A 16,519-nucleotide genomic window follows, 5' to 3' on the forward strand; every position below is an offset into this window, starting at 1 on the left:
TTTGTGACGATGAAGTCCACTCATCCAAGCTTACTGAAAAGCTGCTGCCTTCTATCTTCATCTTATTGAGTTGCTGTTTCAAAGCCAGTTTTAATTCGGCACTTTGTGATACTATAATTCGTTTTATAGTGTGGGGCGACTTTGGCAAACTATATCCACTTTTTAAGAAAAGTTTTCTTATAGTAATGGACGTGCAAATAACGTTAAACGAAAGCCCATCCAAAGCTGCTAATTTGGATACGTGTACTTCCATGCAGTCTTCAGTTTTGAAGAAATGGGTTAATTTTGTTTTTTTCTTAGGTGGTTCTGCAGCTTCACTTTCACTTGTTTCGCCTGTGCTGATAGTCCTTTGAGATTGAGACGTGGTCGACGTGGAAGCGGTAGCATTTTCAGAGCTTTTTTTCAGATTAACTCCGTGTAGTTTTAAATGATTATGGAGCGGTGTTGTTGATCGTGAATTTTTCAATATCTTAGCACACATCTTGCACTTTGCTTTGAGTCCATCCACGCTTCTTAAAAAATGTTTCCAAGCTGAGTTATCACTTTCATTAGGAAGTTTATACTCCGTAAACTCGCTGGTTTTATCCATTGTTTTGTTGTATAATATTTATTTTGGCTGTCCATTTAATTTCAAGGATGTCGATCTGAAATAAAAACGTTGATTTATTACTTAATTTAATCTTAAAGAAACCGTGTTGTACCTAAGTTGGCTGAGAGAATGTGTATCATACATACATTTAACATGCATTTATTATTTTATTGATTATTTACTTCATTACTTGTATTTACATTGCATAAATTTACGAGAATATTTTAACATTAGCCTACAGATAAATAATGTCTAAAAAATAGCGTAAAATGTTTAATACATTTATTACGATTACGAATATTACAATTATTTCAATTTCGTATCTATGACAAAAGATTTCATTAATCACTTTTTGTTATCAACTCTATACTAATTTATAAAAACAATATAGTTGTACAATTTAAAGTTACCTAGCTTAAAATTGTACTGTTATTTTATTAGTTAAATAAAGCTTTAAAATGCAATCGAAATATAGTCTGGCTAAAATACCTTTGCCCCAGCAATTTTTAAGCTTTTATCTGCGAATCCTTACATGACAATTGACAACGCCGAAGATAGGGCACTAATTAGCCTTGATACCTGTGCATTATCCTTATCCTTACTCTTTCGACGACTCGTGCAAATAAAAAGTTTATTTAAAATTGTAAAACACTGGCAACACTGCCAATGAAATAAAAAATATCCTATTCAATTTGATTACATATCGAAAGAACTTTAGAATGTGCTAAAAATAAAACTACACATTATTTTCAAAAGTTGCTGAGCAAATGATGTTTTCTGTTGCTTAATACTATTAAGTTAATAGCTTTAAAATTATTAATCATGGGGAATAACAATTCTTGCTCGCCTCTTTTGTATTACTCACGAATCCCACGATTAACAGATTAATTTTATAAAACCAATGGACACAAATGTAATAATGACTTTTCGCACATAAATTACATAATAGCTTAAAGTTAGTATAGAAATTTAACCGTACTTACTTTTTTCCTGGTAAGGAGGCATATCTTTCGTCACACAAAAACTCACTTGCAAATCACATTTTTTTAAATACCACGCGTGACGCGACGTGAAACAATAACAGACAAGACAACCTACCTTTGTACGTAATTGATACAGACTGACTGACTGAGCGAATGGGTTCGGTGTCGGCCGGTTCAGACTTTCAGAGTAGGTAGGTAATACCAATAATTATTTTAGTGGCAGGTAGAAAATCCGCCTTATCTGCAAGTGTTTTCGTTGCTCATTTAAATACCTAATAATAGTAATAGTAACATTAGTAACATAACAATTCGTGTCTGCTAGATTAATAAATAAATAAATATTATAGGACAAGCTTACACAAATCAACCTAGTCCCACAGTAAGCTCAAGAAGGCTTGTGTTGTGGGTACCAGGCGACGATTAAATCAATATATTATGTAATTTATGTATGTGAAAGTTGGTATTCGGGTACTTATTTAATAAAATATAATACTTAATATGGAACATTTGTCTAAACACCTTATTTGGTCAATACAGATGGACATAAAACGCCATTAGTGTTTTTTCTCGTATTTTTTTTGAATTTTTCCTGCTTATAAATGATTTTATTAATGTTTTCAAAATATCCGTTTATTCGGATAATTCGCGGTTTAGTATTCGGATAATTTTGAATATTATTTTCGGCGGATATTCGGATAATTGAATATTCGGATTATTCGGATTGCAAACCCTAAAGTTGAAGGTCGAGTCGACCTACTCGCGCCAGTACTCGTCTGCTGCTGCCTGCCAATGATTCACAAGGAAATTGACGTACAAGAAAAAGTTGACAATTTAGCGGAAATAAATAGTTTACTTTTAGCAGTACTGGTAATTACGCGTATAGGATAGTAAAATCAATCAAAAACTAAACCCGTCTTTACCCGTACCATGAGTCACTTACAGTGTCAATACTGACATATACCTACCCCATATATACCCACGCTAATGTTTACGTAATTTTAACTTTCCATATATCTGGCTCGCGCTAATATGCCAGTACTAGCGAGATGCATAGAATGTAAGTTACGTTCACGCTAGAGTTTATTTCAGTGCCTATCTGGTGGTAGCTGAACTTAAGTGTGTTTACATCTAAATCTTATATTTAAGAAGTAAGATTAATTTTCCCAAAGGACGTTTGCCTAAAAAGTAACTGATCCAATAAGTTTTTTTCTATTTTATTTACTTAATAGGTCATTTTGATGTTGTCACCCATAAGTTCAATAACAAACGTATTGTTATATTATAGATTTATTATAAGCTTATCGCACGATAACAAGATAGCAAAAACCGTTGGTCACTTATTGACGTATCACGTTAAAAATACAATCCTAATTCGCTTGATCTTTTTCTCGTTGTGTATAAGCAATAAAATGAAAGCTGCAAGGGACCATAATAATGTCGTCAAATTGTCAATTAACAACCAAATGTCATTATAAAATAATTCAAGCAATTACTAAAATATAATTGTGTTAATTAGTAAGGTTATCATTTAACGATATATAAACTAGATAAACAACATTTATTCAACGTATAAATAATAATAATAATTATCATTAAAACATCATTGTCAACAGGCAAAGAAGTCCAAAAAAGATGGCGCTCCATACGGGACTCTTACACCAAGGCGTATCGCCAAGGCAAATGCGTACCCGCAGAACAGTGTACACCGGGCAGCCGCCGATACCAATACCACGCCCAGATGTCGTTCCTACTGCGAGCGCTGAAGAACAAGTCAGTACCTACACTACTATAATTATGTCCATAATAGTCGGTACTAGTTCTATACGCAGAGACTGTTACACCCAGGCGTATCGCCAAGGCAAGTGCGTACCCGTGGAACAGTGTACCCCGGGTAGCCGGCGGTACCAGTACCACGATGATTCGTCCAGATGTCGTACCTGCTGCGAGCGTTAAAGAACAAATGATTATTGGGGAACTAGTATTGGTTAGTTTTACTGAGTAATTTTCGCAAATCGACAGCTATTTTGTCTATTTTGCTTGAAATACGGGGTAGTGCTACTTTAACTATCCCAGCTCCTCCACAAAACCTTGCAATGTTTTCTGGTTGTTAACTGCTTCCTATAGTGTACACGGAGACCCTAGGTTATTCCTGTATATTCACGCTCAGATATCGTTCATGATACGAGCGCTGAATAATAAGTAATACACGGGTTACAGGGTAGACGGGTTATAGGGTACACGGGTGCGGGTACCCACCAAGAAATGCAGTCGGCCATAGCAAGGTTATGCAAAAACTTAGTGGTCAATCTTGTTAGGTGCACTAACTGCACCGATAAGAAATTGCGATCGATAAGAATTCAGTTCCAGTTATTATAACTTTTTTATTCAGAAATTAACCAAATAATATTTATTTTCCAGAAAACCAAGATACTCACAGGACAAATACGAGTCGTTCTCAGAAATCTCCAATTCACCACAACACCCGCCACCAGAGGACCCGCCATTGTCCAAAATTAAGCACGAACTCATCGATAGACCGCTAGACCTCAAAACGAGACCTGAAAAACCTACGCAGGATAAAAGCAACCAAGCTACAATACAAGAGAAAAATTCATTAGAAATCAAAATAGACGCGAACTCAATATTACCTGACGATCACTTCGACGATGACAAATTGTTTATGAACTCCCTACTTCCTTTATTTAAAAAAATGGACGATGACACTAGATTATTATGCCGCATAGAAGTTTTAAAAATAATAAGATACGCGTTAAAAGGCCATAAGTGTTTTGAAGCTTTGAGAATGGCGGAAGATAGTTTTTTCAGAGACAGAATGAGCGGGATATTGGCTAAGCAGGAGGTTGTGGAAGAAATCAACACGCCTAAATCTACGTTGTCTATGACTACTCGGTCTGCTGATGGTAGCAGACCGGTTAGGAAACGAAGAGTAAGTAGATTTTTCGAATTTTGGTAACTTAGTACTTTAAGAGTAATTTTTCTAAAAAGAATTTATAGGAAATGGGGATCAAACTAGTTCTTAAATCTGGGTTTGTCATGATGTGACTTCTTGGCTACTCTCGACATCCACCACAAGCAATCCTACTGTAGCCTCTTTTAAATATTACCCCTTTCTAACATCACAAGTCATAATAACAGATACGAGAAAACGATTACCAACGTTTTGTTTGATCTGACAGACGTAGACGTGTATGAATAACGCCATAAGATAATAACGTACACGGCGCACTTTTGTACCTTTTTAACTTTATTTTTTTGTAATAATAAGTCAATCATTATTTTATTATGTTTGTAATAAAATCATTATTTTCTTCTTATAGAATCGATCTCCGTCCCCTCTACCAATGCCAGCTAAAAGAAGAGGCCCCGGTCGTCCTAGAAAGGTAAGTCATATTTTAGAATTTGGTATTGTTGTAGTGTGGGTTCCATGCATATACTATAGTGGCCAAGAAAAGAGTGATGCATCTAAAATATAGAACTAATGTATCTCTAAGAATACTATTTAATAATGACAAAGTATGTTTGTATTATTAAGAGGTCATTATTTTCGAATTTGTATTAATTTATGGAGTTAGGCATATTTGGAGTAAAATTATATAACATATATATATATATATATATATCATTTTACACCCTTGTGACATATTCGAAAATTATTTCAGGTCCGCCCGCCTCCATCTGACTCCGACGAAGAACAGCTCTCGAAGAAACGCGGACCCAAGATGAAGGTGGTCCCTCTGGAGGTCCCCAGAATGTCGGAGATGGACGAGTCGCTCAGCAAGGCGACTAGCGTAGCTCAGCTCTCCACGCCGCTGTTTATGAAGGTAAGGTTTTGGGAGCCTTTGAAAAAAATGATTTATTGGTACTATTCGTCAGAATCTCGAATTACAGTCCGACCTAAACAGTAAAATTTAATTAAATCATAACTGAAATACGTTATATCTAATAGCATTAACAGATTTATTGACAAATATGTGTCAAAAAATAAATAATGTTGCATTTTACTTGGTAGCAAACGGCCACAGACTACACTACCTTATTATTGGACATTATTACACAAATTGACTACTCAATAAGGCTTGTGTTGTGGACACTTAGACAGTCAGTGATTAATCAATTAGATTTTAGATTGTAATGTGGTTTAGATTATTATTCGTTTACAAAGAGCACGAGGTGAGAATCACACCTAAGTTAAAAAAATTATACTATTATGGCCCAGTCACACCCCAAATATATTTTTTTGTTGGTACTTTTAATTTACCCGAGTACTGCACGTATAGCATAGTCGCGTTTTTGTCACCTGTCGTGTCATGCGTCATTTTCGCACTTACATACTTGATAGAATGTGACAGACATGGTGACAAGCGATAGAAGAGACATCTGAGCCCTACTGGTCGTAATTAAATTAAAGTTAAGGAAATTGTAGGATTTTGATGATGAACGAAATTGATGAATTCCATATTACCATGTACACTTCGTAAGCTTTTAACAGTTGTCCTATTATATATTTCAGATGTACAACCTCGAACGCTCAAAGACGCCCACAACACTTCCCAATCCACAGAACATGCAAGTTTCCATCAAGACGGAGCCAATCGACGATCAGGAATATTAGACTCTTATGCAAACGAGTTAAAGCTCAAATTTTATTGTGATTTCACATTATTCTTATTGGAGGTCCACGGATTTCAACCGTGTAACTTGATCCAGGTGTATTCTCTAACACGATGAGCTTATGGTTCAAATTTCTTAGTAATATATGTCATATCACCCGTGAACCCAAGGCCTTGTTTTGCGTATTAGACTAATGGAATGAGTTTAAGGTTCAAATTTCATTTTGCTTTCACAAAGTTGTGTTAAGAGGTACACGGATTTCACCCGTGTAACCTAGGTTTTATTTGGATTAAAGTTTAAGATTTTATTTTCGTTTTGATTTCATATCACACGTGTTAGAGGGTTTTCACATTGTTCGATCCGATTTCGGGTGTTGGATGAGAAAAACAGCTCGTAGAAAATGCCCTATGGCATCAAGTTCTTTTATCCTTGCATTAACGATTTCTTTTGAACAATAAACTATAATTAAATGAATAAAAAATATTAATAAATATACTTTTTTTACTTGTGTCTTTATATTGGTATCCGACATCCGATCGGACAATGTGCCAATGCTCTGAGGGGTACACGGATTTCAGCCGTGTAACCAACAACGCTTTGGTTTGTGGTCATGTAGTAAGTACTTTGGTACCAATGTTACAATTTCTGGGATGAAATCATATCATTTAATGTAAACGTGTAAACATATATGTGCTTGATTCGGTTGCCTTCCTAAAATTATTATTTAAATTAAATAAATTTATGTCCATTTGAGAAAAACAGTCAACTGTTAGAATGATTTATTATTTCAAACAGTAAATTTTTTTTTTATTAAGAATATGTATTATTTGTTAGTTTGATTGTGATAAATGTAATAGATATGCTTCGCCATTTATTTAGTTATTCGTAGAATCGGTTATAATTCTAACAGAGCATTTCATATTTAGAATGTAAGTTATGTTAAGTAGGTATGGGTAGTGGCCAGCAAAAAGTTACATTGTGGTTAAGAAGCATACGATCGGTAAACCTGTTGGTAAGTGATGACCGGAGCCTATGAACGCTTGCAAATGCAAGTACTTGTAGGATTGTAGTATGTAGATTAATTGATTATTGATGATTAAAATTAAGGGACAAATGCAAGTCGTTTACCGTGAACACAGCACATTTGTCGATCTCAGAACAATTAGTATGAAAATATTTACATAAAAACATAATCATTTTGCTGGTCACTACCAAATAAAGTAAAATAAATATTTTTATAGAAGTCACATGGTAAATATTAGTTGAGAAATAGAGCCTGAATCTAATCTGGTCACTAAATTCAGATCAAAGATACATTGATTGAGTAAGATGTGTAAAATCTAAGTCAAATTCTTGATTCGAACTTGACAGGTAAACTAGATGGCGCTGCACAGCTCCACACATTTTGCAGTAACTCTGATTGTCAAAAGTTCACGTTTGACAATTCAGTGACCGCAAAACATATAGCGCAGTTGTTACAGATGTCAAACTAAGGGGCACGTCTTTTTCTACCTCTCTATTACAATCAATTATTTTTGATTGAGATATACATATTATAGACTTGGCAACTGTATTTTTGTATGGAATAATCGCTATGGGAAAATCTAAAAGTGACCATAGAGATTCAGGTTCAGAATTCCTGAAAATAGGTTCGTGGGTGAACCTAAATATATCCGAAGTATAGTGGATACTGTGTTGTCTGTCGTTAACATTCCACGTAAAATAAGACAATAATGTCGTGAGGACAGTAAAGAAGAAATAAATACTTTTTCAAAATAATTGTTTTATTCAAGTCATTTAACTTGTTTGTGACGATTTGTAAATTATATTACATAATTTTTTAGGGTTCCGTACCCAAAGGGTAAAACGGGACCCTATTAATCTATCTATACCTAAAGATTTTTTTATTAATTAATTTGAATGCAATATATCGTCCGCTGGTTTACTAATACTTAAGTTACTAAATTTTACTTCCAACCCTTCTCTTTGGGGCGTGCAAGCCATAGGGCCAACAAAATACTTGCTGGCTGCAGGAAACGGGCAAAGTCTGAGTAAAGTCCAAGTTTGGTTGTCTATGGAATATTTGACACACACGGTGTCGCGGAGGCGGGTTAGGCGGAGGTAGAATTTCTTGGGGTTGCCAGGAAATATGCCTGAAAAAAAGTTTTACAAATTCGTGAAATTTAGAAGTTTTTAAAAAGACTACTCTGACGTTTGCGAGCAAGACGTAAACTTTTTATGAATTTGTTACTTTTATGTGACTCCATGCCTTCTTAGTTATCTTTTGAAAAATTATATTTTTGAAGTGTTACTCCCCTAATTTTGGATATCTTAGTATAAAAAAACAATTAGGTACCTACAGCAATCAGCGTGTCTGAAATTAAGTTCACTTTAGCGCCAATTACATTCATCCTTTCCGATTTCTGATAATTGTTTTCCGTTTCATGGAAAATCAACATATAGTTTACAATATTTGAAAAGTAAAATACATTGTCTCTAATTGCCAAAAATGTCCAATGTTTGATATTTTTGCATATGTACCATTTTTAGGGTTCCGTAGCTAAATGGCAAAAAACGGAACCCTTATGGATTCGTCATGTCGGTCTGTCTCTCTGTCTGTCCTTCCGTATGTCACAGGCACTTTTTTCCGAAACTATAAGAACAATAGGTACTGTTGAAACTTGGTAAGTAGATGTAGTCTGTGAACCGCATTAAGATTTTCACGCAAAAATAGAAAAAAATGGTATGGAACCCTTCATGGGCGAGTCCGACACGCACTTGGCCGCTTTTTTACATTTCAAATATTGTAAACGATGTGATGATATTTGGTGAAACGGAAAAATACTCTTTCCCGGGCCCGAAATCAGGTCTGATATCAGGCCTGATAAAGTGTGGATGTAATTGGCAATTTTGAGTGACGTTTTGAATATTGCAGACTGAACAGAATTGGGGTAGTTTTAAATTTGATAACATACCCGTAGCCCAGTCCGAAACTTCATTAGTAAGGACACTGCCGATCATAGGCTGCCCGTCGTTATACTCTATCCCGGTCTTCAACCAATGGTGCTCATCTATATAGATCATGAGACCCGCTTGATCGTAGAGAGTTGTGAAGTTTGCTTCGATGCAAACCTGAAACGAGTCCAGGGGGCCTACCGCGAAAACCGAAAATCGCAAATTGCGGGGATCTTTCTCTTTTACTCTCACTAAGACGTAATTAGGGTGACAGAGAAAAATGCCCGCAATTGACGAACTTCAATTTTCGCGGTTATAGCCCGGCTTAGAATACGTGCATACTGGTTACAACTCGTATTTTTCTTACGCTGCTCAATAGTACGGTCGCCAAGCCGCTCCGAGGCCAGATTTAATTGACTCAGCTCGGCCTTACCCACAACCGGTATCAATGTGTTCGGACAGTTCTCCTGATCACCGTACATGCGGTAGTAAAGCGGAAAAATGGTGGAGGGGATAGTAATGACGTCACAAAGATGGCGGCCGGACCTATTCTTTTTGGCGGTGTATCTCGAAAACCACTTAACCGATTTTAATCATCGAGGTGTCAAATAATAGCTTATATTATGGAGATTATTTCCTTTTCTACAAACATTTACGTGAAACCTATAGGAAAAAAAATAATCACAAAAAACAGTTTTTTTATAAAATTATTATTTTTTATTTTGTAAAAATCTCCGTAAATATTTGCATTTCGCAAATTTTGTTTAATATAAAACATATTGCAATATAAAACTTATCAAGGAATATAATGAGCCTTAAAACATACAGATCGAGTAATAAACAATGAAGCTACACTCATTTATTTGCGCATGGGTAACGATAACTGGCTTTTACCGGTCGAAACTGTGGTGACTGTTACGATACGTATTGAATGGAATTTATAGAGTATCGGTTTTAATTACTGAAATTATAATGACAATTATAAAAACCAGACACAATAATGTTACCTTACTTCGACGTTTAGTCTCTTTTTTCGTCTTAATCATAGGTAGGTACATATTTCTTTTTACTTAAAAATTTTATACAGGGTGAACTTTTAACCACCAGTCATACTCTGCGCAGCGACTTTATAGGTCATACTGAACAACTTTTACTATGGGACCAATTCCGAAATCGCGAAAAAAATTTTGACTGTCCCATATAAAGGTGCGACCAACTTTACCAGACCAACACTTTTCCAAACTGAGCTACAGCTGTCCGATGAAGTTAAGTACTTAGGACTAACTCTCGACAATAAACTCAATTGGAACAACCACATCAACAAACGGATAGACAAGGCGGGAGTTGTCTTCTGGCAGTGCAGAAGGATGATTGGTAAGAGGTGGGGACTCAACCCGAAAATTACCCTCTGGCTCTATAAGACGATAATCCGCCCCTTACTCTGTTACGGTGCTCTGGTTTGGTGGCCAAGAACAAACCTAGGCAACGTACGAGACAAACTACAAAGACTTCAAAGGCTCGCATGCGCGGCCACCACTGGCTGCACGAGGTCTACCCCGACTGCAGCCATGGAGGTCATGCTAAACCTTCCACTGCTGCACCTACACATACAGCAAGAGGCCAGTCTCTCAGCGGTAAGGTTGCGAACCCTCAAGATATGGTCTAACATCACAGGAGCTCTTCACACAAAATGCCTGGAAAAGGTGTATGACGAATTTCCAGTGCTTAGGTCAGGCACGGACCGGATTCACAAACAAGCTATCTTCGATAAAAGGTACAAAATACAGTTATATGAGGACGACAATCATGAAGGACTCAATCCCCGGGAGCTGAGAATCTTCACTGATGGGTCCAAAACAGACAGCGGATCGGGCTCTGGAACCTTCTCAGAAGACCTGAACATGTCGATCACCACTCCGCTAGGAGCCCATAACTCGGTATTCCAAGCTGAGTGCATGGGCATCATAAACGCGGCGGCTGCCATCACTGCAAGGAAGGTAGTAGGATCCTCCATCCGCATACTCTCCGACAGTAGAGTAGTCTTAATGGCTCTAAATAGCCATATAGTTACATCCAAACTTATACACGAATGCCACGAACGACTAATGGAGGTATGTCATAATAACAAGATCACCCTACAATGGATCAAGGGACACAGTGGATCCCGAGGTAACGATGCTGCGGACGAGCTTGCCAGGCAAGGATCGAATGCGGGGGCGATTGGTCCGGAACCGATTCTTCCGATACCATTTAGCAAGGTACGCTCAATGCTGCTGGCACGTACAGGGAAACTACACACAGAACACTGGCTGAACCAGACTGGATGCAGACAGGCAAAAGAAGCCATGCCTGGCATCAACGGAAAACTCACAAGGGCGCTCCTGCAACTAGGGAAGGTCCGACTGAGTATGGTAACCAGTGTCATAACAGGTCATGGACTATTTAACAAACTTCTTTTCACAACAGGTGTCACAGACAGTCCCCTGTGCCGAGGTTGCATGGAGACAGAAGAAACAGCCTCTCACGTGGTGCTGGAATGCAGCGGAGTGACTCCATACAGGGCTAAACATCTCGGATCTCCGAGAGACCTCCCCGAGGTCCTACTCAACATCAAAGGTTTGATAGGATTCCTCGAGGAGCTGGGCTGGCAGGACTAGCCCACCCCCAACATATCACGCAAAATAGGCGCAAGTCGTCGAGTTGCGGAAAAATCGCCCGAATACAATACAATACAATACAAGGTGCGACCAGAACGCAGCTTAAAAAACGGTCACGATACGGAATCGCAGTGACGCGTCGTATGCGTACCGTTTTTGACGCATGCTCCCCACACCGCTGTTTAAAAAACGGTGACGGTACGGAATCGCAGTGACGTGCTTCACGCGAATCTTTTTTGTTCGCAAAACAGTTGCGTCTTTTACGTCACCGGTACGGTGTCTGCCATAAGATCTCCGTGTAATATTTTTTGCGATTTTTACGCAGTTCAATTTACGCTGCGTCAGCTTATTTTAAGCAGCGGTGTGGCGAGCATGCGTCATGGACCCGGGTACGTCCTTAAACTACGTCCAAAAGAGAGGTATGGGCATTGTGAATGTCATCTCGCTTTGTGTGGTAGGGCACAGCCAGTGGGTGTCATTCCAGATCCAAATTTTCTTGCGTGATTCGGCATTGGTCCCATAATAAAAGTTGTTCAGTATGACCTGTAAAGTCACTGCGCAGAGTATGGCTGGTGGTTAAAATTTCATCTTATACCTATATTCGACACAAGTAGTAAGTACTTACAGACCAACTATGATACACATTTTGCCTGTATAGTGATACATAGTGAATAAATTAATACCTGATTTAAAAAATAAAACAAAAATAACAAATAGCATGTTATTTAATTCAGTAATCACTAATCAGTCTTAAACAATGAACATCATACTTTTAGATTAGACAACAAAATGTATATTTATACTGTGTTTCGACTTGAAAGATTTTACTGCTTTAAAACATAAGACAAACCTACCAACCAAATGCATAAAAAAAAATGTTTTTTGTGATTATTATTTTCCTATAGGTTTCACGTAAATGTTTGTAAAAAGGAAATAATCTCCATAATATAAGCTATTAGTTGACACCTCGATGAATACAATCGGTTAAGTGGTTTTCGAGATACACCGCCAAAAAGAATAGGTCCGGACGCCATCTTTGTGACGTCATTACTATCCCCTCCCACCATTTTTCCGCTTTACTACCGCATGTACGGTGATCAGGAGAAACGCCCGAACACATTGATACCGGTTGTGGGTAAGGCCGAGCTGAGTCAATTAAATCTGGCCTCGGAGCGGCTTGGGGACTACTAATAGTAAAAGTTGTTAAGTATGGCCTATAAAGTCGCTGCGCAGAGTATGACTGGTGGTTAAAAGTTCACCCTGTATAAAATTTTTAAGTAAAAAGAAATATGTACCTACCTATGATTAAGACGAAAAAAGAGACTAAACGTCGAAGTAAGGTAACATTATTGTGTCTGGTTTTTATAATTGTCATTATAATTTCAGTAATTAAAACCGATACTCTATAAATTCCATTTAATACGTATCGTAACAGTCACCACAGTTTCGACCGGTAAAAGCCAGTTATCGTTACCCATGCGCAAATAAATGAGTGTAGCTTCATTGTTTATTACTCGATCTGTATGTTTTAAGGCTCATTATATTCCTTGATAATGAAGCAATATGTTTTATATTAAACAAAATTTGCGAAATGCTAATATTTACGGAGATTTTTACAAAATAAAAAATAATAATTTTATAAAAAAACTGTTTTTTGTGATTATTTTTTTTCCTATAGGTTTCACGTAAATGTTTGTAGAAAAGGAAATAATCTCCATAATATAAGCTATTATTTGACACCTCGATGATTAAAATCGGTTAAGTGGTTTTCGAGATACACCGCCAAAAAGAATAGGTCCGGCCGCCATCTTTGTGACGTCATTACTATCCCCTCCACCATTTTTCCGCTTTACTACCGCATGTACGGTGATCAGGAGAACTGTCCGAACATATTGATACCGGTTGTGGGTAAGGCCGAGCCGAGTCAATTAAATCGTGTTTCTAGAGGGCTTTTGAGATTTGGCGACCGTACTACAAGGTTCCTTTCCATACGCTGCCTGCTGCTAATTTTTTTTTTTAATTATTAAGTAAGACTTCATGAAAGACATTAACAAAACAATACAATTTTTTTAAGTTATTGAACCCTTGATTTAACATATAATTTATATAATTAAGAACCAACAAACAAGCAACACTAGAATGTTAGACTGGGCGTAGATAGTTATAAAGTAAACCTCGTGTAGGAGTGGTAGTAGCCGAGACGGAAAGAAAGCTAATGTTATTAAATATGGTTTACTTTACCTTCAAAGTGAAGTCATCTTTTATTTCCACTCCATATAGATGTCCGGTGTTAAAAGTGAAACCGTAAAAGGTTTTCTGCCAAAAGTCAGTTTTATTACCAGTAGAAAATTCAAGCACTTCTTTATTAGCTTTCCAGCTTTTCGGTTCATTGAGCCATTTGAAATCGGTAAAGGAAACTTTACTAAAAGCGGATGACTCCATTTTAGATATCTAACGAAAGTTTACTGGAGTTTAAATATTAAAAACAAAAACACGTATATTTATATGAAACAGGGGGTAACGTAATAAACAAGTACGTGGCAGGAAACAGACAGTAGGATTAGATCAGCATGAAAGTGATTGGTCTACAAATACGTGTATCAATATCATACACTTTGTTTATCAACGATTGTTAGTTTCAAGTATTTATAGATTGCTGTGCAAGCCCTTTAGTTAAGTGATCGTTATCAACGTCGTATTTCCATTAAAACTTTAGCAACACGATTACGTAACTTCATTACTTCCTCCTTGACATTTTAGCAGGTATTTAAGAAAGTAATATGGCAACACCAACAATGTCAAAAGTTTTTTTTTATGCTCCCAACCCAACTCTACGGTGTACGCAGCAGGCTGACGCAACTAGGAACAAAATAAGTTTTGTATGGAACTTGTTTCGCAAATCTTTGCCAACGAAGAAAAATAAAACGTCAGTGCTATTTATTCTGTCAAGTTTACATAAAGTCAACTGTCAGCCTAATTGTTTTGTTTGTTAATAAGGCTTCAATGTTTTATTCGGGTATTTCGTGCAATATCTTTATTATTTAGTGAAAATATCGAAAATAGTGAACCGTGATCAGAGTAAAGAACGAGTTTGTTACAATGCCACCGAGAAAACGGTTTACTAAGTGTGAAATATGTGGCAAGCGAGCCACTCGAGAAAATCACGAAAAAAGGGATTTTATGGCGAAATTTCCCCTGGATAAAGACCGGTACGTATTGCTTTAGATACTTTTGACCTTATTTTGGTGCAGCAGGCTTTAAACACATCGAAAATTTGATATTTTATATTATTTCTAGTTGTGAACTAGGGATGTACTAAAACTATCGATAATTGTATGTTTATTTGTATATCAGTGTAAGTAATAAAATAAAATATGTGAAATTTCCTGAGAACTTGCATGCAATATAACACAAAATTAATTCGTCGAAGATTTTCAGTGGAAAATTATCTATCATCTATGCATTAATGGTTATTATTTAACATATTTGATTTGATTTATAGATGCATATTAGCGCTAAATAATCAGTTGATCATCTCATTAGCAAACACTTGGAATATAAACTGTACATAACCAAGGCTATATGTGTATCGACGTTGATACAAAATACTAAGATAAATAGACTGATTGCCTGAGTTCGAGTTACCTAATGATTCTAAGACCTTATTAAATGAAATATAAGTTTACTATCAACTTGTCATCTATACTTGTTTATTATCTTAATGAACTTAGATCTGCTTCGCTTATATTATTAGGAAAGAGAGGTCGGTTATTCTATGGACAGTGCGGTTCATACCTTATTCAAATGATGTAATTGGAGTATGTCTCCCTGGTTCATGAGCTCCAAGCGCAGAGGCCAGCTCTAACTTGATCTTATACCACCACCTGTGTAGAAAATAGATTTATGACCATGGGTCACTAAGTATCCTTAACCTGTATCATAATATAACACATCTATCTCTCAAGATAGATACATAAACATTGTAACATGTATATATGTATGTAGGAACAGACAACAAGAAATCAGTATTCATAGTAAAGTTCAACATTGTCCCACAGGACTCAAAGTACATATATAGGTATGCATGTCTGTGTAATAGTCACAACTGTCTATGTCTTGGTAAGTCTCATCAGTCAACCTTTGCACTGGATAAGGAGTGCGGTGACCTGGTCGCAACCAGTCACAAACCATAGATCAATTCCATAGCATGCCAAATGAGGGAAACACCAGTTCCTTGCTATGGCCAAGAGTGCACCTATCCGAAGGGTGTACGAGCCCCTTACAGGTCACTATCAATTCTATGGCATGCCAGACGAGGGTTGGGCTCAGGTCGGCAGACGCATCTCCGACCTGACCATGACATACAAGCACACCTCTGCTCGTAACCAAAGAGCATGTAATCATTACGTTCTCTTGCAACATCATCACACGTCATGTCACGTCTTTATAAGTCAACTCAACACATTGCGGTCAGTACATTGAATCTAGTCATACATAGATTTCACAATAAATAAATGTAGGAAATATATGCGTGGGACGAACAAGTCCTCTTTTATATACTCATTATACTTAGCTTTCAGATAATTAGAGAGATGATGCTCTGGCTGTACGAGGCTGGCTTCGGGCACACGTTAATAAATAAGTTAACAAACTTGAAACTTCATGTGTGAGAAACAGGAAGGAAAAGTATGGTTTGCTTACCA

At 36.9% G+C, this 16,519-nt stretch overlaps 2 protein-coding genes across 3 annotated transcripts in view; one reads left to right on the top strand and one right to left on the bottom strand.

The window, feature by feature from the left end:
• The window catches only part of LOC133530989 (uncharacterized), a 38,689-nt gene extending 30,706 nt beyond the window's left edge, over positions 1-7,983 (top strand). For both annotated transcript variants that reach the window (XM_061869057.1, XM_061869058.1), the window contains exons 2-6: positions 3,186-3,342; positions 3,991-4,519; positions 4,911-4,973; positions 5,253-5,414; positions 6,104-7,983. In XM_061869057.1, coding sequence (XP_061725041.1) covers positions 3,186-3,342; positions 3,991-4,519; positions 4,911-4,973; positions 5,253-5,414; positions 6,104-6,205 — 1,013 coding nt within the window. In that variant the 3' untranslated portion in view covers positions 6,206-7,983. The remainder of the gene's footprint in view (positions 1-3,185; positions 3,343-3,990; positions 4,520-4,910; positions 4,974-5,252; positions 5,415-6,103) is intronic.
• LOC133530992 (uncharacterized) lies at positions 7,467-14,593 on the bottom strand. Its single transcript, XM_061869062.1, has 3 exons — positions 14,058-14,593; positions 9,180-9,336; positions 7,467-8,357 (listed from the first exon to the last, which is right to left on the bottom strand). The coding sequence occupies exons 1-3, from the start codon at positions 14,256-14,258 to the stop codon at positions 8,116-8,118; spliced, it is 600 nt and encodes a 199-aa protein (XP_061725046.1). The 5' UTR covers positions 14,259-14,593; the 3' UTR covers positions 7,467-8,115.
• Positions 14,594-16,519: the final 1,926 nt, after the last annotated feature.

The sequence above is a fragment of the Cydia pomonella genome, chromosome 24 (assembly GCF_033807575.1).
Source record: "Cydia pomonella isolate Wapato2018A chromosome 24, ilCydPomo1, whole genome shotgun sequence".
NCBI classification, from domain to species: Eukaryota; Metazoa; Arthropoda; class Insecta; order Lepidoptera; family Tortricidae; genus Cydia; species Cydia pomonella.